A 24,555-nucleotide genomic window follows, 5' to 3' on the forward strand; every position below is an offset into this window, starting at 1 on the left:
TAGCCCTTGGCTTCGGCACGGCACTCGTTTTTGTGGGTTTTTTAAAATGTTGTTAGTGTTGTTTTGGGGTTGTTTTTTGTGTGTGTACCACACTAAAAAACATACCAGGTATTAGGCCTAACGTAGGAAAAGAAATTATCCTCTATTTATTACTATTCTTACTGTCAAATGACGCAAAAGTGATCAAATTGCTATTAAGATTTTGTTTTGTATAACACTTACCGCTCGTTTTCCTCGAGATAAAGCAGCCACTTCAAAATGATTATAAAATCTGTGACAGATGAAAAACGTGGTTTAAATAATTCGTAATCGCCTGCCTTAAAATACTGTAGGAATTTGCTAATGTATTTCATGGCCCTCGTTTGAATAGATACCAACGATCATGTATATCGACCAAAATTTGTATATTCCTGCCCACAATCATGTATTTTGTATTAAACCGTATATTACACGAGTGCTCTGTGGCAAACTCGGGGGGGGGGGGGGTCTCTATTATACCCAGAGGCGTAGCTATGATATTTTGCGCCCGGGGACGAACTATAAAATTGGCGCCCCAGCCCCCTCCCCGTTTAATCACATTTTTGAATATTACCCTTGTTTACTTATTATAATGTAACGTTGTAAGCCTCATTTTGGCGCCCCTGTACCTTGGCGCCCGGGGACATATGTACTCCCCTTCCCCCCCCCCCCCCCAGCTACGCCTCTGATTATACCTGCTGTATCAGTTGAGAAATATATTCTCGCTCTGAAAAACATTAAAATAATTATATGCAGAATATCGGTAGGTCTCCCTCTTGCCGAAAATGTCAGCACCGTATATATTTTGCAAGTAATGTAATGGGTATAATAACACACACACACACACACACACACTTTTTTGGGAGTGGGGTGGGGGCAACGGACAGATGCCCCCATTTCCAAAAAAAAAAAAAAAAAAGTATTTTATATTTGTGTATTTCCCCCTCAGATGTGTTCTACGTTTTATTAAAACAAAATTTTATATAAAAAATTTAGTTTTTAGAATTTTTGATGGGGTATTTATGTTTCCATAGTGTTATCTAAAGGGTTGTTCGTCCGAGTCTGGTTTCCCTCACCTTGCTCGAAGTTCCTTCCCTTGAAATGTTTTGTAACCTTTGCTATATGTCGCCTAGGTCTCAGTGTTTGCTATATGTAATGGTGTTATATTGTGTGTATGCTATATTTTCTTTATGTTTGAGACAGCAAGTATAGATCAAATATCTTTCCCAGTTGTATTTCTTCCTTTATGATGTTATATTGTATCTTTTAATTTGTTTTATGGTTTTCTAATTTTGACGATGGAATGGTGTACTATTTAGATTTTGTTTAAAAAAAATAATTTCCTATTTTATTATTCGAGTGATAATATGTGTCGTTCCTCATAATAGTCTTTAAAGATGTTGATAGGTAGGTTACGCTCGATCCAAGGTTCACGCTTCTTTATTCTCTATGTGTTTTTCCTGGGTCGCGTTAGGCCTCCTTTATTTAGTTTATCTGATTATGCTTTATTGAAAGATCCAAACGTATTTATGAGACCACATTATTCTATAGTGGTCAACCATGCAGTGCGGGAGAAGTTAGTAGGGTTTTAAACTAGTAGGGTTTTAAACTAAGTGTTATACAGTATGTATTTGTGTCTTTATTTTGTCTGTTTATGTTCTACATTGGGTGTTTTCAAAGACTCATGATGGGCCTGTGCACTTCACTGAGCCCTGTGACTTAATCTCGTATCTATTCCCTTTCCCTTTGTATATAATTTGTTTCTTTGGCTACTTTGTCTGCTTTCGCTTTGTCTATCCCATTGCTGTTGATAGTAGCGATCCGGAAATTTGTTTCTTCCATTTTTGCTTTACTCCCAGGTGCCGCATCACTTTTGTATTGAATTTAATTGTATATATTTCAGTTAAAGTTATTATATTCCATTTTTTTTTGTACACACACACCAGCACGCTCGACAAAGAGCGTTTGAGTAATATACAGTTTGATACATCCTACATGGTAGTGGGCAGGAATACATATATAGGTCGTTATCCTTCTCGACCGAAGTAGTAACATTGTTCCAATGCTAACACTCGACGTCCTCGATTTGTGCTTCATCGTATTTGCAGTCTATACGAGGGGGGATAATGGAGAAATCCTACCTTCATTAAATATTCGTACATTCAGATATGCAAATGTATCCTCTAAAAACGATGGTTTTGATTGGTTGTACAATACATTCCTCAGAAACAATCCCATAAACCACCAATTCTACTTCCTGCTTCCGCTTGAACCAAAATTCGTGCGAACGCCTTTCAAATTTGAGCGATAACGATTAATAATTACTGCATTTTAGTTACCATATTCTCGATTCATATATATTTAAAAATTGTTAGACATATATGTAATTATAATTAATCACGCTTTGATTTATTTTACAGTTTATCATAGTGCGGCGCAAATTTAACAAACTAGTTTGTATAGACCATAGTCACGTTACCAGCTGCCAGACCAATTTGAATTTTCGTTTCAGTCCTTTCAAGTTTTATCAGTTTGACTTTATTTTCTATTTGTTGTGAATATTGGCTGAATTTATTTGATATTGTACTTGCATTGCTAAGTTTTTTTGTTCATTTATATGTATTAGTGTTTAAATTTGATTACTACCTAAGTAAGAAGTTTGCATATTCACATACTAGTTAAGGTATTGGAACTGATAGCGTGAAGAATATACTAGAAAATATTTTATTAGTAGTTTGTTTTCTGAAGTGTTTATGATTAACTTCCATTTTATTACACTTGATCTGGTGTGAAAAGTATAATTTAGTGTTTATGTAATTTATATTTTCTTTTTAGAAAGACAGTTACTTCTTTTAAATAGTGGATATTCATTTCAGATTCATTGTATATTTTGCATAGCTGCCGCATACTTATCAGAATGTCGAGGAGCATTTTCGTTGCAGGTGATTCCAATTTGAAGCAACTCAGTTGTCTTCTGAATCTTCCAAACTTATTCCTGTTGACTATTCCTGGTGCGAAATTGGTTGGAGATGTCACCAATTTTAAATCCAAAGTGTTAGATGTTGTCCGAGCCCAAAAACCTGACCTGCTGATTCTTCACATAGGTTCGAATGATGTTGGAAAAGATGTTAGCATATTTACAAGGTATTTTTACTTGTAAATTTGACTTTGAAAACATTTATTATTTGTGCCCAATATTTGCAGCATAACTATTATAAATTTCTATTGTATATTTAATTTATTATATTGATCTTACTGAGTACAACTGGCTAGTGATGAATTCCAAATATTCTCTCTAATTATAATATGACCAGCATAATTTTCAATAACAAATTTACATGATTAGCATCCATATTGACTACTCGTCATACAGTCTAAGACATTGACCCTGATATTTATGTTTTGGGGTCAATGTTTTATTACCTAATTAATTGTGCTTGTGTAGCATGTTTTGATGTCACCTAGCATCATATTGAGAAGTCAGATTTCAGAAATATCTCAAACTTTATGCAGCCCGTATTGATGCTTTTCTACAAATTAAAGTCACAATGATTTAGCGAGATTGTTCTAACTCTGATGCCTTTTTTATAATAAATTAAAATTCTCACACAATCATGTGGACCTGATTTCAAGTTATGTTGGCCTACATTTCATTTGCCTGAAATGTGATTTATGCCGGGAATGCCATAATCAGATTAAGTTGAAGTATGTTTCTTTAACAAAATGAATAAAAACATAAAAGTATTGAAGAAAGTGTTTCAGTAGCTTCATTTAATTCAAGATTCTTGTCACAATTTTAACTGATTTTGGTATTCTCAGCTTCCAACAATCTACATTTATTAACTAATAATCCACCAAATGCCACAAATAAACAGGCTTAACATCAGGAGGAGGGTAACATTAATTAGGTAATACATATTGCACTTTATGACAATACAATTTTTACATTGCTACAACAAAAATGAAGTGTGTTGATTGTTCCGAAATCTTGCCATATGATGTCAAAATGGGATATTTATTTTTGCTTAGAGCTTGAGAGTTGAACAAAATAACCCTGGTAGCAGATGTTTTTAAATTTTTGTATCATTTTCTTTATATTTCCCAAATGGCAGCAGTTACTATGGTGGTGAATTTCTGAAATGTTCAGTTTTATTAGTCATGTTTTGTTTGCATTTTAGTTAATTCTTTTTGTGCACTTCTTGCTTTCAGTTGTTACAGAGACTTTATTCGTCAGCTGCTGGAAACGAATCCCACGATATTGGTCAATGTTTGGAATTCTGCCTCGAACCACCATTAACTTTAAATCTTTTCATTGGAACTCTACTGTTTTACCAGACTTACAAAGAGGATGTGCTGCACTAAATGATGTCATTATGAGCTTAAGCCGAGAATGTGATAAGTGCCATTTTATTGACTATAACCCATTGTTTGATTGAAGTATGCATTTGGCACGTGATGGACTCCATGTAAATATAAATGGTGCATATGTATTGAAAACAGTATTGGAGTCATTTGTTGTTAGTTTGGACATGGAGCAGATAAACAGCGCTGAAAAATTGTTATCCTTGGACCTTGTCGATACCCGTATGTCTTATGCGGATGTAGTGAAGCAGTTTCCACCCAGAGATAAACTTAAGTCGATGGATTACAAGGATAAAGTGACTAACATAAATTATAGTTTTTACATAAAATCTAAACTTGCTTTTAACATGAATAAGGTCACATATTCACATCAGTCTATATTTGGTAAATGATTTTGGTATTACAGCAATATGTCCATGTTAAATCATAATGTTCTGCCCCTATTTGTTTTTAGAAAATGTCAACTTCATGTTTGTCCTTTTTAAAATGACAGGTAAAATTATTAATGTGCTTATTATATACTTAAGAGTAATTGGACTGACCAAAGTACAGAATTTGTTTGTTTACATATATTGTTAATGTTTTATAATTATTTCATTTAAGGAGAGCTGCAATTTTAGCAAAAAGCCATTTATTCCCAAATTCAGGAGGTATAAACGATACAGAGTACCTGTTTCAACACGAGTTAAAAAGGTATGAGCATATTGTATTAGATAGAGATAAAGATAAATTGAAAAATGTATCATCTAAAGTAAGAAATTATACTAAAGTCTCCCCTGCCCCCCCCCCCCCCCGCATTGTTATCCCTATTTTCATGAGTCAGTTCGTCACATTTTCACATTATGGCCATAAATCTGTAAAGCTTGATATTTTTTCAATAAAATCTGGGTCAATTAATCGTCTTGACCCGGCCACAACGTCTTTTGAATAACTCCTGTCTTGAATTATATGTTGTATAATTTATTTATATTGTCCTAGTGGTGTCATATACCAGTTTCAACTACATGTTCCACTTCATGGTTTTGAGTCAAAGGTTAGGTTAGGCCTACGTCAGGCTTATCCAGGCTGCAACTTTTTAACGATATCTGGGTTTTCACAAAGATTTCATAGAATTATTCATATGAAACGTGAATCATATGATCATGTGTCATATCTACACCCACCCATAAATTGTGAAAGTCATTGACACATCTATTGTTCATAGATCAAAACTCTTATACTCTAGCTTTATCTGTGCAGTAACTTTCTTTGCCATAACTATCTAATGCCTAATAGTTTTGCACTAATATTTTAGCGGAATAGTTTCAGTCGACCTGCTTTGTGTTGGGGGTGAAAGGTTGAATCAGTTATACCACATGTACAGGCTGGAATTGTTATAAGAATTCTGATTTTTCACATATACAGTGATGTTGGTTATATAAACTCACACACAGAAAGCTTGGAATGTCCAGGTATGGTTCAAGGGTTGAAATAGACATAATGTAGCTTTTGTCTTGTCTCAGAGTTTGAAAGTCTTGTTAAATTTTAAAAATAGTTTGAGGAATTGTTCATATGAATCCGATGCTGTCAAGTCCACTCACACTCCAAAAAATGAATGTCAGTTTCTCATGGTTGGTTCCAGTTATGTGACTTTCAGCCTTAACCATCTCACAGTGTGTTAAAATGGCATTAAACATCAGTTCCATCACCATCACACCATTGCCTTTTTGAACATCAAAAAAGTGGGTGTGGGAAGAGACATTTTTATTTCTTATTAAATCTGAAAGATTTTATAAATAAATTTCATGATTATTGTTAGTCTATTTTCCAAAATGTACATAGCTCGCTTGTTTCATAAGTTAGGTTTCACAGCTCAGGCAGATATATCATTCACAAGAAAAAGATATCAATTTTCTCATCCTGACATGCATCACTTTTATCTCTGCTTTATATTTATTTTAATTTCAATAAAAATGAAACTCTTTTCAGTCTCATAGAACTAGAGTTTGTTCTCAGAAAAGGTTTGTTTTTCTCATGTTTTTATTATGTTGATTCCCTTTTTGATATTTCATTTCTGTTCATTTTTTACATTTACAACTAAAATGATTAAAGGTGGATAAATTGTAAGCCAATTGTCAGGTTATATTATATAATTAATCATGTTGGAAAAGCAGAAATATTTCACATTTAAATACAGATTTCTTATTTACATAACAAGTTTTATTCTTAAAATCCTATGATTCAATAAGTACCATCATTATTCTAGTTGCGTTATAAGACCAGAAATTTACCTCTGATGTTGCATCTCATTTGTATTGCAATCACATTTCAGTAAATGCATATTAGCCCACTGTCATGATAATGTGTGACACAATATGTCTTTGGCATGGTTTTGACATCACGATATACCATAGATGCACAAGCCCTTGCCAGTGGGCCTAATCTGGCGTGTGAACAGTAATAATATTAAAGAAATTTGTTTTCAGCCCTCGATTGGTCTTAGAAAATGCAATATATTCTTTGGCCAAAACCGGTTTTACACCCTGGCTATAGACTGTGACAAGGAAACCTTATAGTTATGTAACTGATAAATTGTTAAAGCTTCATTAAAAATCCAATAAAACTAATTAAAATCTTTCTCAGATGACTCCAGTTGCTCTTTATCAGTTACTATACAAATGATGACATAAATCATGCCACCTTATAAAGTTAATGCGATCTCTGAATGTGGATGTTAATTTACAGTACAATTATCCTTGTCACAATGTGCATGTTAATTGACCATTAAATTATCCTTTCATCAGCACATAATGAAATCATGCAGTGTGGCATATCTTTATTTACAGTACAAAAGCTCAGTATGTTCACTACCTTCTATATTGTTATTTTTTTATAAAATTACTAGTTATTATTCAGTCATAACAAAATGTGTTCATTATGGACCAGACTGGTTTCTTTTTTCTTTCAATTCATTTTAATAATGCACATACTTCAGAAATGAAATTTGTTATATTGTTACTACTAACAATATTTCTTTTAATTTTTAAAAAAATTCCCCTGGCCTGGAGAAGTATAAAACCACTAAAAAGAATCTATACAACACTCATGCAATGAGAATTTTCAATTTCTTTAAAAGGTATTAAAATCGTATTGGGGTTTCTGTGGGTATTTATGACAGCCAGTGTGTTTCAAAATTTGCGATTAGTTAACTTTTCAATTATTGTTATAATTTATAACCTAAATGCATTTGTTTTTACTTCATTTGTAAATTAAATATTCAAACAATGTTGTTTACTGCTTTAATAATTGTTTTATATTTTGCCATACATTTATATGAAACAAAAAAATTATATTTTGCCATACATTTATATGAAACAAAAAAATTAAATATTTGGCATTCTAAGAAATAGAGGATTGGTACTGTACATTTAATCAATTATGTAAGGCCATGCCTGCTATATTTTCCAATTATAGAGATTATGATCAATCCTGCAGCTTAGTTAAAACATATGTTAACCTATTCTGCATGTCTATTTATAGATGATAATACTGAATCTGTTCACTTATACAAGAGCAAAATTTTCACACTGATTATATATTTGATTCAAGTTTATTCAATGTGCATGTGTTCATTAATACATACATTATGGGTGTGTCGATTGGAACCTGTGTAAAAGCAGCTTCAGTTTACATACTTTGTTATAGTTGTTAGTATTTAATATTGTTATTTTTCTTGTCTTTCTTTTCCCTTTTTCCAAGTGATATGTTTTTTACTTGAGCAGGAAAATAATCATCAGTTATGCTATTGTTTGATGATAGTAATTTACTGATATCTGTACAGCTGCGTTGCTACATTATGATTAATAAATCATCTGAGAATTGTTAACTGGTAGTGCTTGTGTACTGAACATATATACCATCATAGATTAAGAATGACCTATTCATTTCTTTTTGTGGAAAACTGACATTGCCAGCAATATGAATCTATCTTAACTTTTTATATAAACTGCATATTTGCTAAATGGTAATAATAATTGAAATTACATTTTTATGCATCTTTATTTCACAATAATATTTTATATTAGAGTGAATATTCTTCATCAGATTCCACCCCTTACAGCCAATGTGTGTAGCCATCATTATAATATTGTTCGCATATTCTTATTTTTCTTTAAAAAAATTCTCTTGAAAGACACGTACGTATTTTTACATTTATAATTCGAGTGGCGCATTTGCCAGGTCTTTTATTTAACTGTATCAGGTGTCCTTTTTTATGTGTCAAGAGTTATTGCTGATACTTTGATAAATTTGTTTCCAATAATTTGTTTCTCAGGAAAATAACCATTGAAATGTTTTTGATGATATATACTTTTTATGCAGATTAGAGCAGCATGAGATAATAGTGCATGTCAGTGAGGATGTTGCTGTAATATTGCCACCAACAGCTATTCATAACATATACAAGGTAATTGTTTAGTATTAAGGTATAAATGTTAATTATCAAAGTATAAATGTTTCAGTCTGAAAGTTAAAAAAAAGTTAATGAATAAAAGACCGGTGCTGTTTGCGGTATTATAGTTCGTTATAGAAACTACAGTGAAAGTAATGACTCTGGAAATTTCCTTTTTTAAAAAATATATGATAATATAATTAACAAGGTATTTATTTATAAATTTCAGAGCAAATGATGATATAGGCAACTTTGCATATGACTGTGTTAATGACAACATTTGTTTTATCAAATTTGCTTGATTTTGTGCCATCATATAAAGTTTAACTTTTTAAGGATCGACATATTCATGCTGCCTGTACACACCAGAAACCAAAAGTGAAAAGATTCATCCAGAAAATCATCCCTGCAAAGGTAAGTAGAAACTACTATACAATTGTTTTTTCTTATTTTATCGTTCTAAATACTGTTTTGTGGCTACTGTTTTCACATTTGACCAGTAAAGAAGAAATCTGATCTTGAGATTTTTTATATATATTTTTGAATCACTGTTCTTTAATAATAATGAATACTAAGCTATTAAAATGTGCAGCATTGTTAACATTTAAGTGCTTTTCTATTTTCCTAAAACACTATTACTGTTGAAATATTTTTATTTTTTTAGGTATTCTGCTATCCTGAGTGCCGTGTGAAATGCACTAAGGAAGACTTTCTTTTGAACCATTACTTCAACAGACATGTTCCTCATAGAAAGAAAATGGAGGAGATCATGTGTATGTTTCTTGAAGTAGTTATTGCCAAATTATTATTAAATTTTCAAAAAATTAACCCAGTTAATTTGCTTATTCTTGGTGAAATAGATGCATTACAATTATATTGTGTTATATATTTGGTACTTTTGACCTGTAAATTCTGTGATATGAAGTTGATTGTTTTTCATTTTCCAGCATAGATACACAAATATTGTTTTATTCCTTAATTCTTACTTAGCTTTTTGTTTCCTCTTTGTAAGCCTTTTCTTTAATCGAATCTAAAACATTTATTCCTTTCCAGATAAGGGTGCTTCATTCAAACCAAACCATATGAAGGTATGATATATATTAGTTTCTGCTTAAATACAATTCAGAACTTAAAAATTTTAATTATGTTTACCAAAATTATATTTTGGCTTCTTGTGTTAAGGCAGCCATCACTTGTTTTGAATGAGGACAACTTATACTACTTCGTTTGTTTAGTTTGTTCCAGAAATACTTACATAACTAATTCATGGTGTACATTTTTTAATTAATGCATATGATTCATGATTGGGTATTTGCGCACACACACACACACATAGTTACTTCAACATGACACATAAAGTTGACTTAAATAAAATTATTTCTGAAACCTTAATACAGTCCATGTTATATTTTAATGTTCCTATAATAATATCTTGAAAAGATATCAATTTTCTTTTTGATGATAATAATTCATGCATAAATTAAAATTTATCTTCCAACAGAATCAGGGTACAATTTTCATCTTTGTTGATATCTGTGTATGTATAGCTATTTAACACTTCTAGTGTCCTATTTATAAAATGCTCAACAACCCTCAATCATTGGCTTTATAATGAATTTGCCCTTTTACAGGATGAGATATATACTTGTAAAGCATCCAGTCACATAAGTTCCATAACTGATAGTGATTTTATTGCATTGGATGTTCCTGAAATGCAGTTATTTGGTAAATATACATTTCAGTATTACAGTTATGTATCTGGTATGTTTACTATTTTCATCTCTCTCACTTTCTGTGTGTGTCTATATATATATATATATATATATATATATATATATATATATATATATATATATATATATATATATAGTGCCATCCTAATGTGCCGTTTTATTAAGACTGAGGTATAGAATGTGTAAAGTGGAACTTTAATGTGACTTAATCGTTTTCCCTTTATTTAATTTGAACATTATTTTGTGTCTTTCACAATAAATGATTCAACATTTATTTGTCAATAAGGCATGAATAATTTCCTTTCAGACACGATACTCAGCTTTGTGGATTTAATGCCATATATCATCCGTGATAGTCATTTTTTATCAGAAAGAAAACCAGGATATTACGATATAATATTTACTCTGGCTCAAGACGCTGATGCCTTTAGTAATATCATTAAGCAAATTATCAGATCTTTCTTATGCTGTTTCTCGCCATTGTATAAGCACATATCTTGCATACTCATGCAAAATTCCTGTCAACAAAGTGATGCCATGCCACATTTAACATCACCTTGAATACAGTTGTTACATATTGTTGATGGATGTTTCGTTCATTTATTATTAAATTTATCATCTTTATCAATATATAGGCATGAAATGTGAACAAAGAGACAAAAGAGATCAAACAGTGCTGTCAAACTGTTTGTCATTTGTAAAGACAATTGCTGCATTTTGTTGGAAGAACTTTACAAAAATGAAACTGATCCTTTCTGGTGATGTTGAAGAAAATCCTGGACCTCCAGTGGTAATTATTTCTATATTGTCATCTATACCTTTGTGAGAAAGCTTGCCAGGAGCTTCTTATGGGTTGGTTGTTTTTCCTGGGGTTTTCCCTGGTTCTTCCTCAACCAATTAATACAGGCTGCCATGTATAGCCTATCGTGTGCTAAAAAATGGTGTTAAACCCCACAACAACAACAACAACATACCTTTTGGGTACACACATTTTATTTTTTTCTCCCTTCTGTTCACAATATATATATTAAAAATTATCATACGAGGAATTGACATGTATATCACTAAAACAGAATATGTATCAATGAGAAATAAGTTCTAGGAAATTCCCGATCAGCAAATATAACTAGCAGTAGTGTGTACAGTCAGAATAGTGAAAGTTTCTATGCAGTGTGAGTGATCATAATAAACCAAATTTAACTCATTCGGCCCCAGAGGTTTTTGTCTTTTTTGCCTGAAATGTGCGTAGGAAGGACATTTGGGGTACTATTTTTGAATACATCGTAATACAGCTGTTTTAAACAAAGTATCCATGAGAATAATGACTAGTTGTATTAGAAACATCAATTTCTGCTTCAGGGCTTTGAAGTAGGGTACAGCCTCATCACGCCTACAGACAGGATCGGGGCTGAATTGGTTAACTGCCAGTGTTTCCTTAATATACAAGATTAGCATTTTAAACTTATTTGTTTTCCTGGTCATCTTTTTCTCTTTTTTTATACTTTTAAAAGGTAGGAAAATACTTTCAAACAGGTTCAGTTTTGTTTAACACGTGAATTAGTTCTCATAGTTACAGTATTTTAGTTCCCCATATCATGCCCTATTCTACTAATCTCGCTCTAGGTCGAATGTTCCTGGGAATCTTGCACAGAAACATTCCAAACAGAGCAGCTTTTAGGACAGCATGTAATAGGTCATATTCATCCTGGCATGTTATGTCAATGGAAAGACTGTGCTTTTACCAGTTACGATGGAAATGAGTTGGAAACACATGTATTAAAACACATTTATTTGGTATGTAATCGTACAGTTTTTGCATTTTTTGTCTACATTGTAGAGTGTGACTCAGTTATTGTCATATATTTCTTTTTTCATTCATTCATGAATAATGTAGTCCTTAAAACATAATAATAGTGCGCTGAAACTTTTGAAAATGTCAATCACATGCTACAGTCATCACAAATTGGTTACATCACAGACAAAATTAAATAAGTTGGGCTATGAAAATTATTTGGCCTAGAAAAATCTGCTGTGGCCAGTAACACTAGTTTGGTCCTTATGAAGACCTTAATCATAATTATAGTAACTTTGTAATGACAATATTAACTGCTTCATTATTACAATTGTACTTATTTGGCTTAAATATTCCATATACTGTGTAACATATTAAAATAATCATCTTCATAGTAACATTAATGAAGAAATGTATTTCAGCAGTGGCAGGTGAAACTGGAAGAGGAACTTTCTTTCAAAACCAGCTACAGCATTAGTCATATATAAAAGACAATTATTTCTGATGAACTAACCATGTTTTTGGTTACTTGCTATGAATTTCTTCATCTTTAAGTTGTGAAAATCTGACTGTTGGTGAATGAGAGCCCAGTTCTTTATTCACTGTCATGTTGTTAAGGCCATCTTGATTATCATATGAGTTAATTCTTGGACAACATTTGAATGTTGAGAATATATTTTGTTTTCAGCTTCTTTATGTACTGTTCTCTGGAATATACATGATATTTAAGGTTTTGTTGTAATGAAAAAAATTACTTATTTTAAACATTTAAAAAAAATATTTTATCACATTTGCAGGAACAGTTTTCTTTTCATTCCATTGAAGAATGGCAACAAGCTTTACCTCTTGGACAGTTATCAAAAATAACTAGTGATCTGCATTTATGTCCAGTGCCATTGGTGAGATATTACAATGATTGTCATTAGAAATGCGCCTTGAAATTAAAAAAATGCATGTTTTTGGTTCACTGATAGTTCTATTTATCACATAGCTTTCATTATCATATCAGTTATCCATATTGTATGGTATAGTTAAACTTAGGATTTCTTAATTTTCTGTGATCTAGTTTTACCTTTATTATTTTGTAACATGAAATTTTGTGACAGTTTCTTAATATTCCAACTTTAATTATTTTTCAGTGGATATTTCATGATACGTTTTATTTCATTTGTTGATTTGAAAGGAATTATTTACCTAAACTAATTTGTTCAGTTCCTATGTTTTTTTTTCCTCTTACATATATAAAATATTGCTATATGCAGAATGAGCAGTTATATTGGAACTGATTAAGACAATATTCCACTCGAGGAATAGTTTAATTATAATGTAATACATTACTACTAATGCGTACCTTGATTATTTTTTATTTTTTTAGGTAATCAGCTCACCCTCTTTTCTCATTTAACTTTCAGTCTGTGTGTAATGTCTCTCATACATAACAATCTGCATAGTTTCCTAATAATTAAGCTCATTTGATAACATTTTGATGATAACAAAGATCTTTATAAAATAGTATTTATAGTGATATTCAAGATGTTTTATTTACAGTTAACTTTATTTTTCTGTCAACAGCGAAGCAAACTGCATCTCCTTTTACTGGATGAAGATTTCAGAATGCCACCAAAATACCCATACACTATTGAAGATCACAGCCAGTACTTATCTATGCTAAACAGTTCCAATGCTCGTGAATTTGAAAAGCAAACTGCAGAATATATTTGCAAGAGGCAGCTTCTAGGAGAAAAGTGGACAACAGATGACAGTATAGAAGTTAAAACTCCTGTGTCAAATTCTTTACAGCAGGAAGCCGCATTACATCCTACAGATATTAACAATAAAACTTTATCCAGGAAAAGAAAGTCAGATTTATCAGAAGTTAGCATTGCTAAAAATGTGTTTACAACCAATTTGGAAAAGTGCAATAAAGCCATTTACATTGAGCATGACATCATCAGTCAGTTGATAGAGTGCCATTTCATGGATTCGAAGAATAAGCAGCTTCAACAATTTGAGGATGCTGCTATAAATATAGCCACTTTTCCTAATTGTACTGAGGGAGTATTCGTATTTACTTTACTTAAAATTATAAATGACAGCAGTGAAGCACCATTTTATTATATGCGATATATTGAATCAGGATATTATCAAAATTTTATGGTGGAGAATTTTTCACATCTAATATGTGAGAAATTGACTATCTCAAAAGAATCACTTTTCTTGTGCAACATTGCCACTGATGAAGATAAAAAAAAGATAACACAGAGGAAAATGAAAGGTTCACATAAAAGTCATAGCAGACCAGATAAAGTATATAAATATAATTTAAGTAATTTGAAGGAAAGAAACTACAACTTGCAGAGCATGCTGAAAATTTCACCAACTTGGAATTATGTGCCTGTTTTGTTCTTACCACTCGCAAAGGATTCACTGTTAAAATCGGCAAAGATGTATCGGATGCCTATTACATGTCCTGTGACAATGAAATGCTGAAGACTCCTGCTATTCGTGATATCATGTCATTATCCAGAGATCAGAATTTTGGATCGTTATGAGAAATCTTCAGTAGACTTTCTAAAAAGTTTTGCTTCTGTTGAGTCTCTATATGAACAAAGTATTATGCTAAATTTATTATCAAATGACCATGGAATTGACATAATAAAATTTCTGTATCGCTTTTCTATCTGTTATAGTGCTAAATCATTAAGGAACAAGGCGCTTTATCTTTACAAGAACAAACAATTTGGTGAATTATTCAAAGTCTACAGAGACCTTTGCCAGGAAAATGATCACAATAATAGTGCCAGTGAAAATATTGTGTATCATGCTGAACCTGCGCCAGTACGTAGGAAAATGTTCACACCACGTGGAAAGATTGTGACAGCAGAAATGGTATTGAAAACTGTTGACCTAAAGAATGAAAATGTAATGAAAGATATAAGTATCTATGATAATTTCAAGAAACAGCTACTTGAATGTGGAGATTTAGTTATACAGGTTTTTGATGAGCACAAATTAATTGCTGTCATGAATGACTATGATGATGAAACGGGAGAATTCAAGAAGTCTGAGTATGTCGTGACGACAACGGAGCAGTTTGAAAATGGAATGGTCTACACTTGTACATGTAAAATTTATCGCACACTTTTAGAATGTTTCAGTGATATAGAAGAACAGTATGATGCCTTGGATATAAAGTATTAAAAGAAGATATTTTTCCAAATATTGAAAGTGATGAAAATGCAGCAATTACAAACATACAGTGATACAGAGAAGTCTATCATTCAAAGATATGAAGGTAGTTGAGTTGTCATCTTGCCGACCAAATACAAAGAAATTTTCAGTCTTGCATGATGATGAAATTTCATTTGTACATTTAACGTTCAGTGACCGTGTTCAGCGTTTTATACTTTCATGTACAAATGGTTTCTACAGAAGTAGAAAGGGATTCAAAAGAAATGTAGATTTGCTCACTAAAGGAGGAAACCTATGTTGCCATTTGCTGGAACTAAAAAATGCGCCTCATTACTGGATGGAGTTTTCCAATTGTTAATTTAATGATACTGCAGATGATTTGCAAACTGAAGCCTTTACTGAAAGTATGGATGTTGAAATAAATATTGAAGACCAGTTTTCAACAGGAAATGACTCAAACTTTAATGTCAATGATGGACTTTGGTCCTTTCCTTGTGTAAGTACACATTCAGCACGAAAACAGCAAGATTCAAAATTGGCCAAGAACATAAGGGAAAGATACATTTGGATCACTTCAGACTTTAGCAATATCGAAAATGGTTGTGTAAAAGGACCTGACCTTGTGAATGAGATACCAGAGTTTCCATGTCAGTGCGGTGCTGGGTGGACTGATTTAGATCCTTTAAATGGTAAAACTGTTTTTGATCGTACATTGACCATTTACACAAAAATTGCACCAGTGCATTGTAGAGTTTTAATACGAATATGTGTTAAAACTGAAGCACCATGTAAAATAAAATGGGATGAAGGGCAATCTCTTTGCATTCATGTTGCTACAAGGGACACTGCTGCAGGTGATGAGATTGGTTGGGCATTTGTAAACCAGGTTTTGTGTTCTAAATTGACGTTTTCATCATTTTGTGACCTTAGAACTAAAGATCACCGTGAATCAAATCCAGATTTCCGCACATTCATGGATCGTGTAGTATTTAGGAAATGGTGGTTCAGCTTGGCTTCAAATATGAAGATAGATTTCAGAAAACCCTGTCCAGTTTGTGGGTTTGCCCCAAATCAGCTTGCGTGTGATGGAACGAAAGTTGGAGTTGGGTTTCGCAATGCTAACTTTGAGGAAATAAGCAAGCCAGATGACTCTGATACCATCTTACCAACACTGCACAGAAGAATGACAAGCTGTTTCCTTCCTGACAGGACAGGCATTGATAAAGATAGCTTAAAACAAGCCAGAGAACATTTGCATTACATAAGCAGTGTAATTTTAAAAGAAATACCACAGCAGGAGATTCTGCCACATGAAGAACAATTTAACAGAAATAATTTACTTTTGTCTTTGTTATGTGATTCAGTTAAGCCTGTTTTCAGACGATTTCTTGCACACATGTCAGAGGATGAAAATATTTTACCAGATGAAAATATTGCATTTGCTAATGTTGTTAAAATGTTGTCTACAACAGCTCCTATCATTAGCTTGATCCCTCATGCGTATTTAGATTGCATTGTAGAACTTTTGGATCATATGACAGGAGAAAAGGTTAATAATGGTGGAGATCTTTTCTTCAATAGAAAAATGCAGGAAATGCGTGAATATTCACCTGAAATAAGAGATTTGATTGCAACATCAATGCTTGGCAACATTAATGAGAATGGTGAAGATTGTATACGCCAAGATGTAGTTGACTTCATTCGCTATTTAATAACACAAGTTAGTGAAATAAATGTAACTCCAGCTGAACCTGCATTGCCACAGTTTGGTACTTATAATCCTCCAAAGTTCGGGAGAGCATACTATTTTTCTGAGTCGGGAAAGAAATTGCGTTCAGTCAGAAAATTTTATATTGACTGTGAAAGGAAAACAACATTGGCTTATGATGATCCACCTTTAGATCATGATCGCCGTGAAAAATATTTCTCTAAAACTCATATTTCCGCACCTGGTACTTCATCTTTATTTCTTTGGTTCTGTCCTAATCATGGACATTGTTATGGATTTCATATGACAAATGCCGAAGGACGTAAAGACCCATCAGCATCAATTTATTCCCACTTGGAAACTCCACCAAAGAATGTATTTTATGACTTTGCATGTAATCTCCATGAGTATTGTTTAAACCGAGAAAGTGGCTTTTTTAGAGATGTTAGATTCTTCCATGACATTTTCCATGGATTTGCTCACAAATGTTCCTGTGCATATCGATCATCAAGACTGATTGGATTTGACTCTATAAATTCTTCAATATGTGAACAATTTAACAGTTTCATTCAGTGTATTAAATCATCAGCTCGTCAAATGACCCAAGAACATTTTTGCTTCTACTTACAATTTTTCATACATGAATGGAATGTAAGAAAAAGTGAAAGGTATCAAAAACAAAGGACAGTTGCTTTAGCTGGAGTTTAGATGTATGTTATAGATCATTGGAACACTTTCATATTCTTAAATTTCTTTGCTGCATTTTATATTGTTTTGTTTGATACAATTTATGGGTATATTATTGCAGTTAAGGGAGTAATTTTTACTCCAAAATTTAGATGTGAAACATATTTACAATATATAAAATGATCATAAACAGAGACAAATTTCATAAAGTAATGTAAAGATACTTTTTTCTATTAAAAAAAATGACATTTGATATTATTGTTACACATGATAAGATGTCAGATTAAGTTGAAGGTTGAAAAAGCATCCCAAGATTCCAAATAGGTACTTTTTTTATATTTCTAAGTTTTTAAAAGACTTATTTTCGTAACTACATTGAAATAAACTTATTACAGTTTATACTGTACGTTATTAAGCAGTGTTATAGTAAACACATTCCAGATTTTCCAAGCTCAATTTTTTTCAGATTATTAAATATAAGGGTTTATTGTACATGAAAACAAGAATCACAACCTTTTGCTTTATTAAAAATCGTTGCCATCTTTTCCAGTAGCAGCATACCTTTATTCTTTCAATAGTTCACTGACATACTAACCATCATTGGTACTCTGCCATAAGAAATGTTTAAGTTTCCATTGGCTCATATGTAGTTTGTCTTGTGCTTTCTTCTCTATATCCTGAGATATGTAAAGTTTCCCATTTTTCAATCAGTATCCAAAGATATGCTTCCCATGTGAGCCTGAAGTTAATTTGCATTAAACAAATCTCATTTACATGTTCTAGCCTCACAAAATATGGCTTCATTTTTTTCCTATGCCGCCATTCCAACTTTTCAACATCCTTTACCTGATCACAATTTCCAAAGCCTAGATCTTTTTAATATCTCCAGTCTTTGCCCACTGTTTCAGCTTCTTAGGGTTTTCACATTTGTTCTTTTGAAGATTTGTCCTTCGTGCCTGCTTTTTTTCATCTATTTTTATTTTGTTTATAATCATTTTTTATTATACTCATCCATAATACTATAAATACGAGCTTTAGTACTATTCACTATTGCTGCTATATCTTTAATCAAATGTACTTGACAAATGTATCCATATTTTAACACCCACTTAGACATTTTTATTTGCTCCATTAAACAAAAAATTCTACATTTATCAATCAACATTAGCGATTAACTTCATCATTACCCGACCACTACCACTAATTTCTTTTGGTCTGTTACACTTTAAACATTTGGATTGTAACTGACAAACTCTGATAAAATTATTTTACAATCCTTATGTTTCTCCAGTCATACTTTAAAGAATTATTGTTCATTTTACTACTGTATTAAAAATTATACACTTATATTTTGTGGTTAATTTCAAAAATGTTAACTGGCACAAATGTTGTGTGTATCAGTCAACAGAAAAATTAATAGAGAGCCGGAGATCGTTTTAGTTCTTTATTTCATAAATTTTGCTAGCTTTTCTTATTCAGATGCTACTAACATTTTAGTTTTTTTCACTGCTCAGCTCTTAAACTGCAGGTAAATGGCACAGTATTTGCCTTTTTTTCCGTCCTTTCATAATGATGTAAATTCATTAATTTTTTCATTGCCCTCATACTTTTATATACATATATTACATTTGCAAGTTAACTCCTGCTGGATAGAATGACATGTTAATAACATGTTAGTGGTTTGCACTGCTCAGCTCCTTAAACTGAAGGCAGAAGACACGACACATTATTAGCTTTATTTCTAATGTTTTCATAATGTTATATAGTTAGCAATTCTTCCATTAACCCCATACCTTTTTTATAAATTACATTACATTTAATACAGGGGCCCCGAGTGGTCTAATTACAAGCAGTTTATTGTCTCCAGGTATTGTCCTGAAGGTCAACGGTCAAAAAGAAATGTATATTTATCAACATAACACTTACCAGAGAGCCATAACTATCGTCCGATCTTTGATGTACTTTTTTTTTTTTTTTTGTTTTTTTTTGTGTACTCTAATGCTAATGCTAGAGTGCCTGCAAGTTAACTCCTGCCGGACAGAACAACATGTTAATAACATGTTAGTGGTTTTCGCTGCTCAGCTCCTTAAACTGCGGGTAGACGGCACAGTATTAGCTTTACTTCTCATGTTTTCATAATGGTATATAGTTAGCAATTCTTCCATTAACCCAATAACTTTTTTAATAAATTACGTTACATTTAATACATAGGTCTTAATTTTGCTTCATTATGATATTATGTCAACTTGTGAAATTGACAAGAGCAGTTTAAATTTGACCGACATCATGATGAGTAAGTATATGATTTCCTCATTCTTTAAATATGAAACCAATAATGATAAAATGACCTTTTCTATGATTTTGATACAAACTTATAATATATGTAAATAAGGTTTTAAATATTTTCCTCCTGCTCTTTTATTTTATTTTACTTTCTTTTTGTACACTAATATTAGGATTACTGTCAGATCTTTGTTTGGGGGCCCCAAGTGGTCTGAAGCGCCATCAGTGTTACGGATCACTGTCATCTCACCTCTGTCTGCGTGGGCTCGAGTTGCTGGTTCGGCCTATGTTGGCATGTGAGAAAGCTTGCTAGTAGCTTCTCGTAGGTCGGTGGTTCTATCCGGGGTTTCCCCGGGTTCTTCCTCCACCATTAATACTGGCCGCCATGTATAGCCTATCTTGTGCTGAAAAATGGCGTTAAACCCTCCAACAACACCAACAACACCAAGATCTTTGTTTTATTTACAATAAATCTTCACTTATTTTGAGAGTCATGGTCTAAACTGCGAATATTCTTCGTTCCTTCAATGTTAAACAAATTTTGTATGTTATGTTAATATTCAAGAGTAGAATAAAAATGGTCTAAGTTTTGACTTTTTCGGTGCAACAGATGCACAATTCAAATATTCATTATTTTAACAAAATGTATTATCTGTAATAGTGCTAATATCTTCTTTACGTTTATAGTAGCCAATGTTTTCAATCGCGTTTATAATACATTATCCCTATTTAAGAGTAGAACATTATTTCCACTTCTTACTGATAGTAGCTTCACATTTGTTTGCCCATTTGATACTTTAATTTTGTTTAAATTTATTTTCTTAGTATTATTCACCTTATCCAGGTAGTAATGGGTCAGGAATCCATTACACCGACTGCCTCATTGTTCTTTATAATTGCACATTACTGCAAGTGTAATAATGGTTAACACTAGTACATAGTATTAGATTGTAATTGTAAGTTGATTGCACAATTGATTATTGTTTGGGGAGATAGACAGAGATAGATAAATAATTTATTGTAATATTTTTTTTAATAATTATTTTTTTTTTTTTTGCACTCCAATGCTAATGCTAGAGTGCCTGCAAGTTAACTCCTGCCAGACAGAACAACATGTTAATAACATGTTAGTGGTTTTCACTGCTCAGCTCCTTTACTTCTCATGTTTTCATAACGGTATATAGTTAGCAATTCTTCCATTAACCCAATACTTTTTTAAATAAATTACGTTACATGTAATACATAGGTCTTAATTTTGCTTCATTATGATATTATGTCAACTTGTGAAATTGACAAGAGCAGTTTAAATTTGACTGACATCATGATGAGTAAGTATAGGATTTCCTCATTCTTCAAATATGAAACCAATAATGACAAAATGACCTTTTCTATGAATTTGATACGAACTTTAATGTAAATAATGTTTTAAATATTTTCCTCCTGCTGTTTTAATTTATTTTACTTTCTTTTTATACACTAATATTAAGATTACTGTCAGATCTTTGTCTTACTTAAATAAATCTTCACATATTTTGATAGTCATGATCTATACTGCGAATATTCTTCATTCCTTCAATATTAAACAAGTTTTTATGTTAATATTCAAGAGTAGAATAATGGTCTAAGTTTTGACTTTTGAATATTATTATTAATATGGTTTGGATGTATGTAATAGTTACAACACATTATTTTTTCAAATACAGGTTTATGAACAAGATTAATAATATTTATTTTGAAGAAATATCTACTTAAAAATTACAAGCAGTTTATTGTCTCCAAGTATTGTCTTGAAGGTCAACGGTCACAAAGAAATGTATATTTATCCTCATAACAGTCACCAGAGTCATAAATCTTGTCCGATCTTTAATGTACTACTTTTTTAAATTTATTTATTTATTTATTTATTTATTTATTTTTTTTTCACTCTAGTGCTAATGCTAGAGTGCCTGCAAGTTAACTCCTGCCGGACAGAACGAACGACATGTTAATAACATGTTAGTGGTTTTCACTGCTCAGCTCCTTAAACTGCGGGTAGACGGCACAGTATTAGCTTTACTTCCCATCTTTTCCTAATGGTATATTGTAAGTAATTCTTTCGTTAACCCAATACTTTTATATATTTCATTCCATTCAATACATGGGTCTTAATTTTTCTTCATTATGATGTGATATCTACTGCTGAAATTGACTGGCGCTATTACCCCTTAGGATAATGACCAACTGATGTTTATGTTTTATATCATCAGTTGTCATATATTTTATTGGGTTTTAGTGAAATGCATCAGACATCTTCATTTATTTTAACTTTTTAAATAATGTTATTTCAAGATTTTCATATAAAATCTTATATTGCTGTATCTGTTGTTATTAAATTGTGTTTTCTTCTTCAAAATACTTTTGTATTATTATTGTGGCTGTCAATAAATAAAAAAAAGTTTCCAAAATAACATTTCAATTTTTTTATCTCTCTTACTCGCTCTCTCGATCGCTGTCATTTGCACTCTGTCTCTCTCTCTCTCTCTCTCTCTCTCTCTCTCTCTCCTTCCCAACTACCGGTATATTCTGAGAGACTGTGTGCTGTGTCCTGTTCATTCTAATCCAACTTGGACATGCGAGAAAGCTTGCCGGTAGGTTCTCGTGGGTCGGTGGTTCTTTACGGTGATATCCCGGCTTTTTCCTCCACCATTAATACTGGCCGCCATGTATAGCCTATATTGTGCTGAAAAATGGCGTTAAATCCTATAACAATGAAAACAACAACAACAACTCTCTCTCTCTCTCTCTCTCTCTCTCTCTCTCTCTCTCTCTCCTTCCTAACTATATTCTAAGAGACTGTGTGCTGTGTCCTGTTCATTCTAAGCCAACGTTGATATGCGAGAAAGCTTGCCGGTAGGTTCTCGTGGGTCGGTGGTTAACCCCCAATTCCCTACATGCGTACGTGCTAAATGGACGGCCCCTAAGTAGTTATTGACATTGGTTCAATTAAATAAACGTTCTAAGATAATAAATATCGATTCAATCCATATCAGCAGTAACTGCAAGAGCAAACGAGGGGCCTGATTTGGATCATTTTGGCCAGGTCCCTTAGACTTACGTGCGGTGACCACCATCGTGAGCATGGCATTTGGAAATAAACTTTTAAAAAATTATTATATAAAACTTAAGTTATAATTTTCTTCCATCACTTACGGGCGAACCCCCCCCCCCTCTCTCTCTCTCTCTCTCTCTCTCTCTCTCTCTATATATATATATATATATATATATGTGTGTGTGTGTGTGTGTGTGTGTGTGTGTGTTAATTCACAGATAACAGTAACCCTAACCCTAAAGTAAACAACTGCATTTTACTCCTAAACCGTTTGATTTATTGTCATTAAAAAAGCTATAGGGCTCTAAGATACAAATACTGTAGTGAAAACAGCAACCAAATCGCATGTCCTTTCAGACCAACATTGCCCTTGGGTGGAAACTATAGTGATAAATATGGGGATTTTTGTTGGCCGGGAAAATGCCAACAAAACCCTAATAGGACAGGTAGGGAAAGCGAATATGAACATAAGCTCTCCGAGATAGACATAACCAGAACATGCATTCCTAAACATGGGTTTGAAGTTCAAGCCAACAACTAAACTTCTACATAGAAAATTTCAGTAACAGGTAAAGAATTTACTAGAAAATTCACGGTAATGAAGTTTTTAAATGGTAAACAAAACATAACGAAAACATAATTTGTAATGATAAAGTTCTTGGTACCCGCAACATTCAGCCTCCTGCGATTCATTGTGATGGAAATAACAGAACGAACTTGTATGCAGGCATCACAGTATATACCCGAAAAATCGCAAAGAGATAAATGTGATTGTGCAAAGATTAATAAATTATAAATTTATTGCAAATAAAATTTCCGGCTACTTAAGCCCACCGATAATGTTAAACATAGGCACATTTACACCTTGTTAAAAAATCAGAAATTTCAATCTTGGTCAGTCACTTCTAAAATTACCACATGAAGGCCCATCGTTCATTTATAGTGAGCGAATCGTATAACATTGCGCAATAAATATACTCCTTTTTGGCGTGTGTTAACTGGATTTTTAACGTAGCTTTAACAATGTTTAAGCATTGGGGCATCATACCGGAGACATGTAGCATGATGTCCCACCCAGTCACATTATCCTGACACCAGGCCGACCAGTCCTACCACTAACCTCTTAACGCTGAGCAACTAGCGAGGCAACTGTGTATACCATTTTTATTAATCTTTGGTATGGCTCGGCGTGGGTTCGAACCGGCGACCAACCTCATCCTAGAAGGAAGCTATAACAACCAGGCCACTGGGGCGGTCCCTTTG

General features: G+C 32.6%; 3 protein-coding genes across 3 annotated transcripts; all 3 read left to right on the forward strand.

Moving 5' to 3' along the window:
• The first annotated feature begins 4,473 nt into the window (after positions 1 to 4,473).
• Positions 4,474 to 11,368, forward strand: LOC149771888 (uncharacterized). Its single transcript, XM_089948107.1, has 8 exons — positions 4,474 to 4,484; positions 4,984 to 5,073; positions 8,740 to 8,824; positions 9,146 to 9,223; positions 9,474 to 9,582; positions 9,863 to 9,897; positions 10,441 to 10,534; positions 11,178 to 11,368. Exons 1-8 carry the CDS (start codon positions 4,474 to 4,476, stop codon positions 11,366 to 11,368), a joined length of 693 nt encoding a protein of 230 aa, XP_089804233.1.
• A 784-nt stretch (positions 11,369 to 12,152) lies between these two features.
• Positions 12,153 to 15,412, forward strand: LOC149771889 (uncharacterized). The gene is made up of 3 exons (XM_089948102.1): positions 12,153 to 12,336; positions 13,132 to 13,233; positions 13,907 to 15,412. The coding sequence occupies exons 1-3, from the start codon at positions 12,253 to 12,255 to the stop codon at positions 14,822 to 14,824; spliced, it is 1,104 nt and encodes a 367-aa protein (XP_089804228.1). The 5' UTR covers positions 12,153 to 12,252; the 3' UTR covers positions 14,825 to 15,412.
• Positions 15,413 to 15,917: 505 nt separating this feature from the next.
• Positions 15,918 to 17,957, forward strand: LOC149771890 (uncharacterized). The gene has a single exon (XM_089948101.1). The coding sequence runs from the start codon at positions 15,933 to 15,935 to the stop codon at positions 17,940 to 17,942; it is 2,010 nt and encodes a 669-aa protein (XP_089804227.1). The 5' UTR covers positions 15,918 to 15,932; the 3' UTR covers positions 17,943 to 17,957.
• Positions 17,958 to 24,555: the final 6,598 nt, after the last annotated feature.

This window comes from Sinohyriopsis cumingii, unplaced genomic scaffold (assembly GCF_028554795.1).
Source record: "Sinohyriopsis cumingii isolate HCF-2022 unplaced genomic scaffold, ASM2855479v2 utg001603l, whole genome shotgun sequence".
Lineage (NCBI taxonomy): Eukaryota > Metazoa > Mollusca > Bivalvia > Unionida > Unionidae > Sinohyriopsis > Sinohyriopsis cumingii.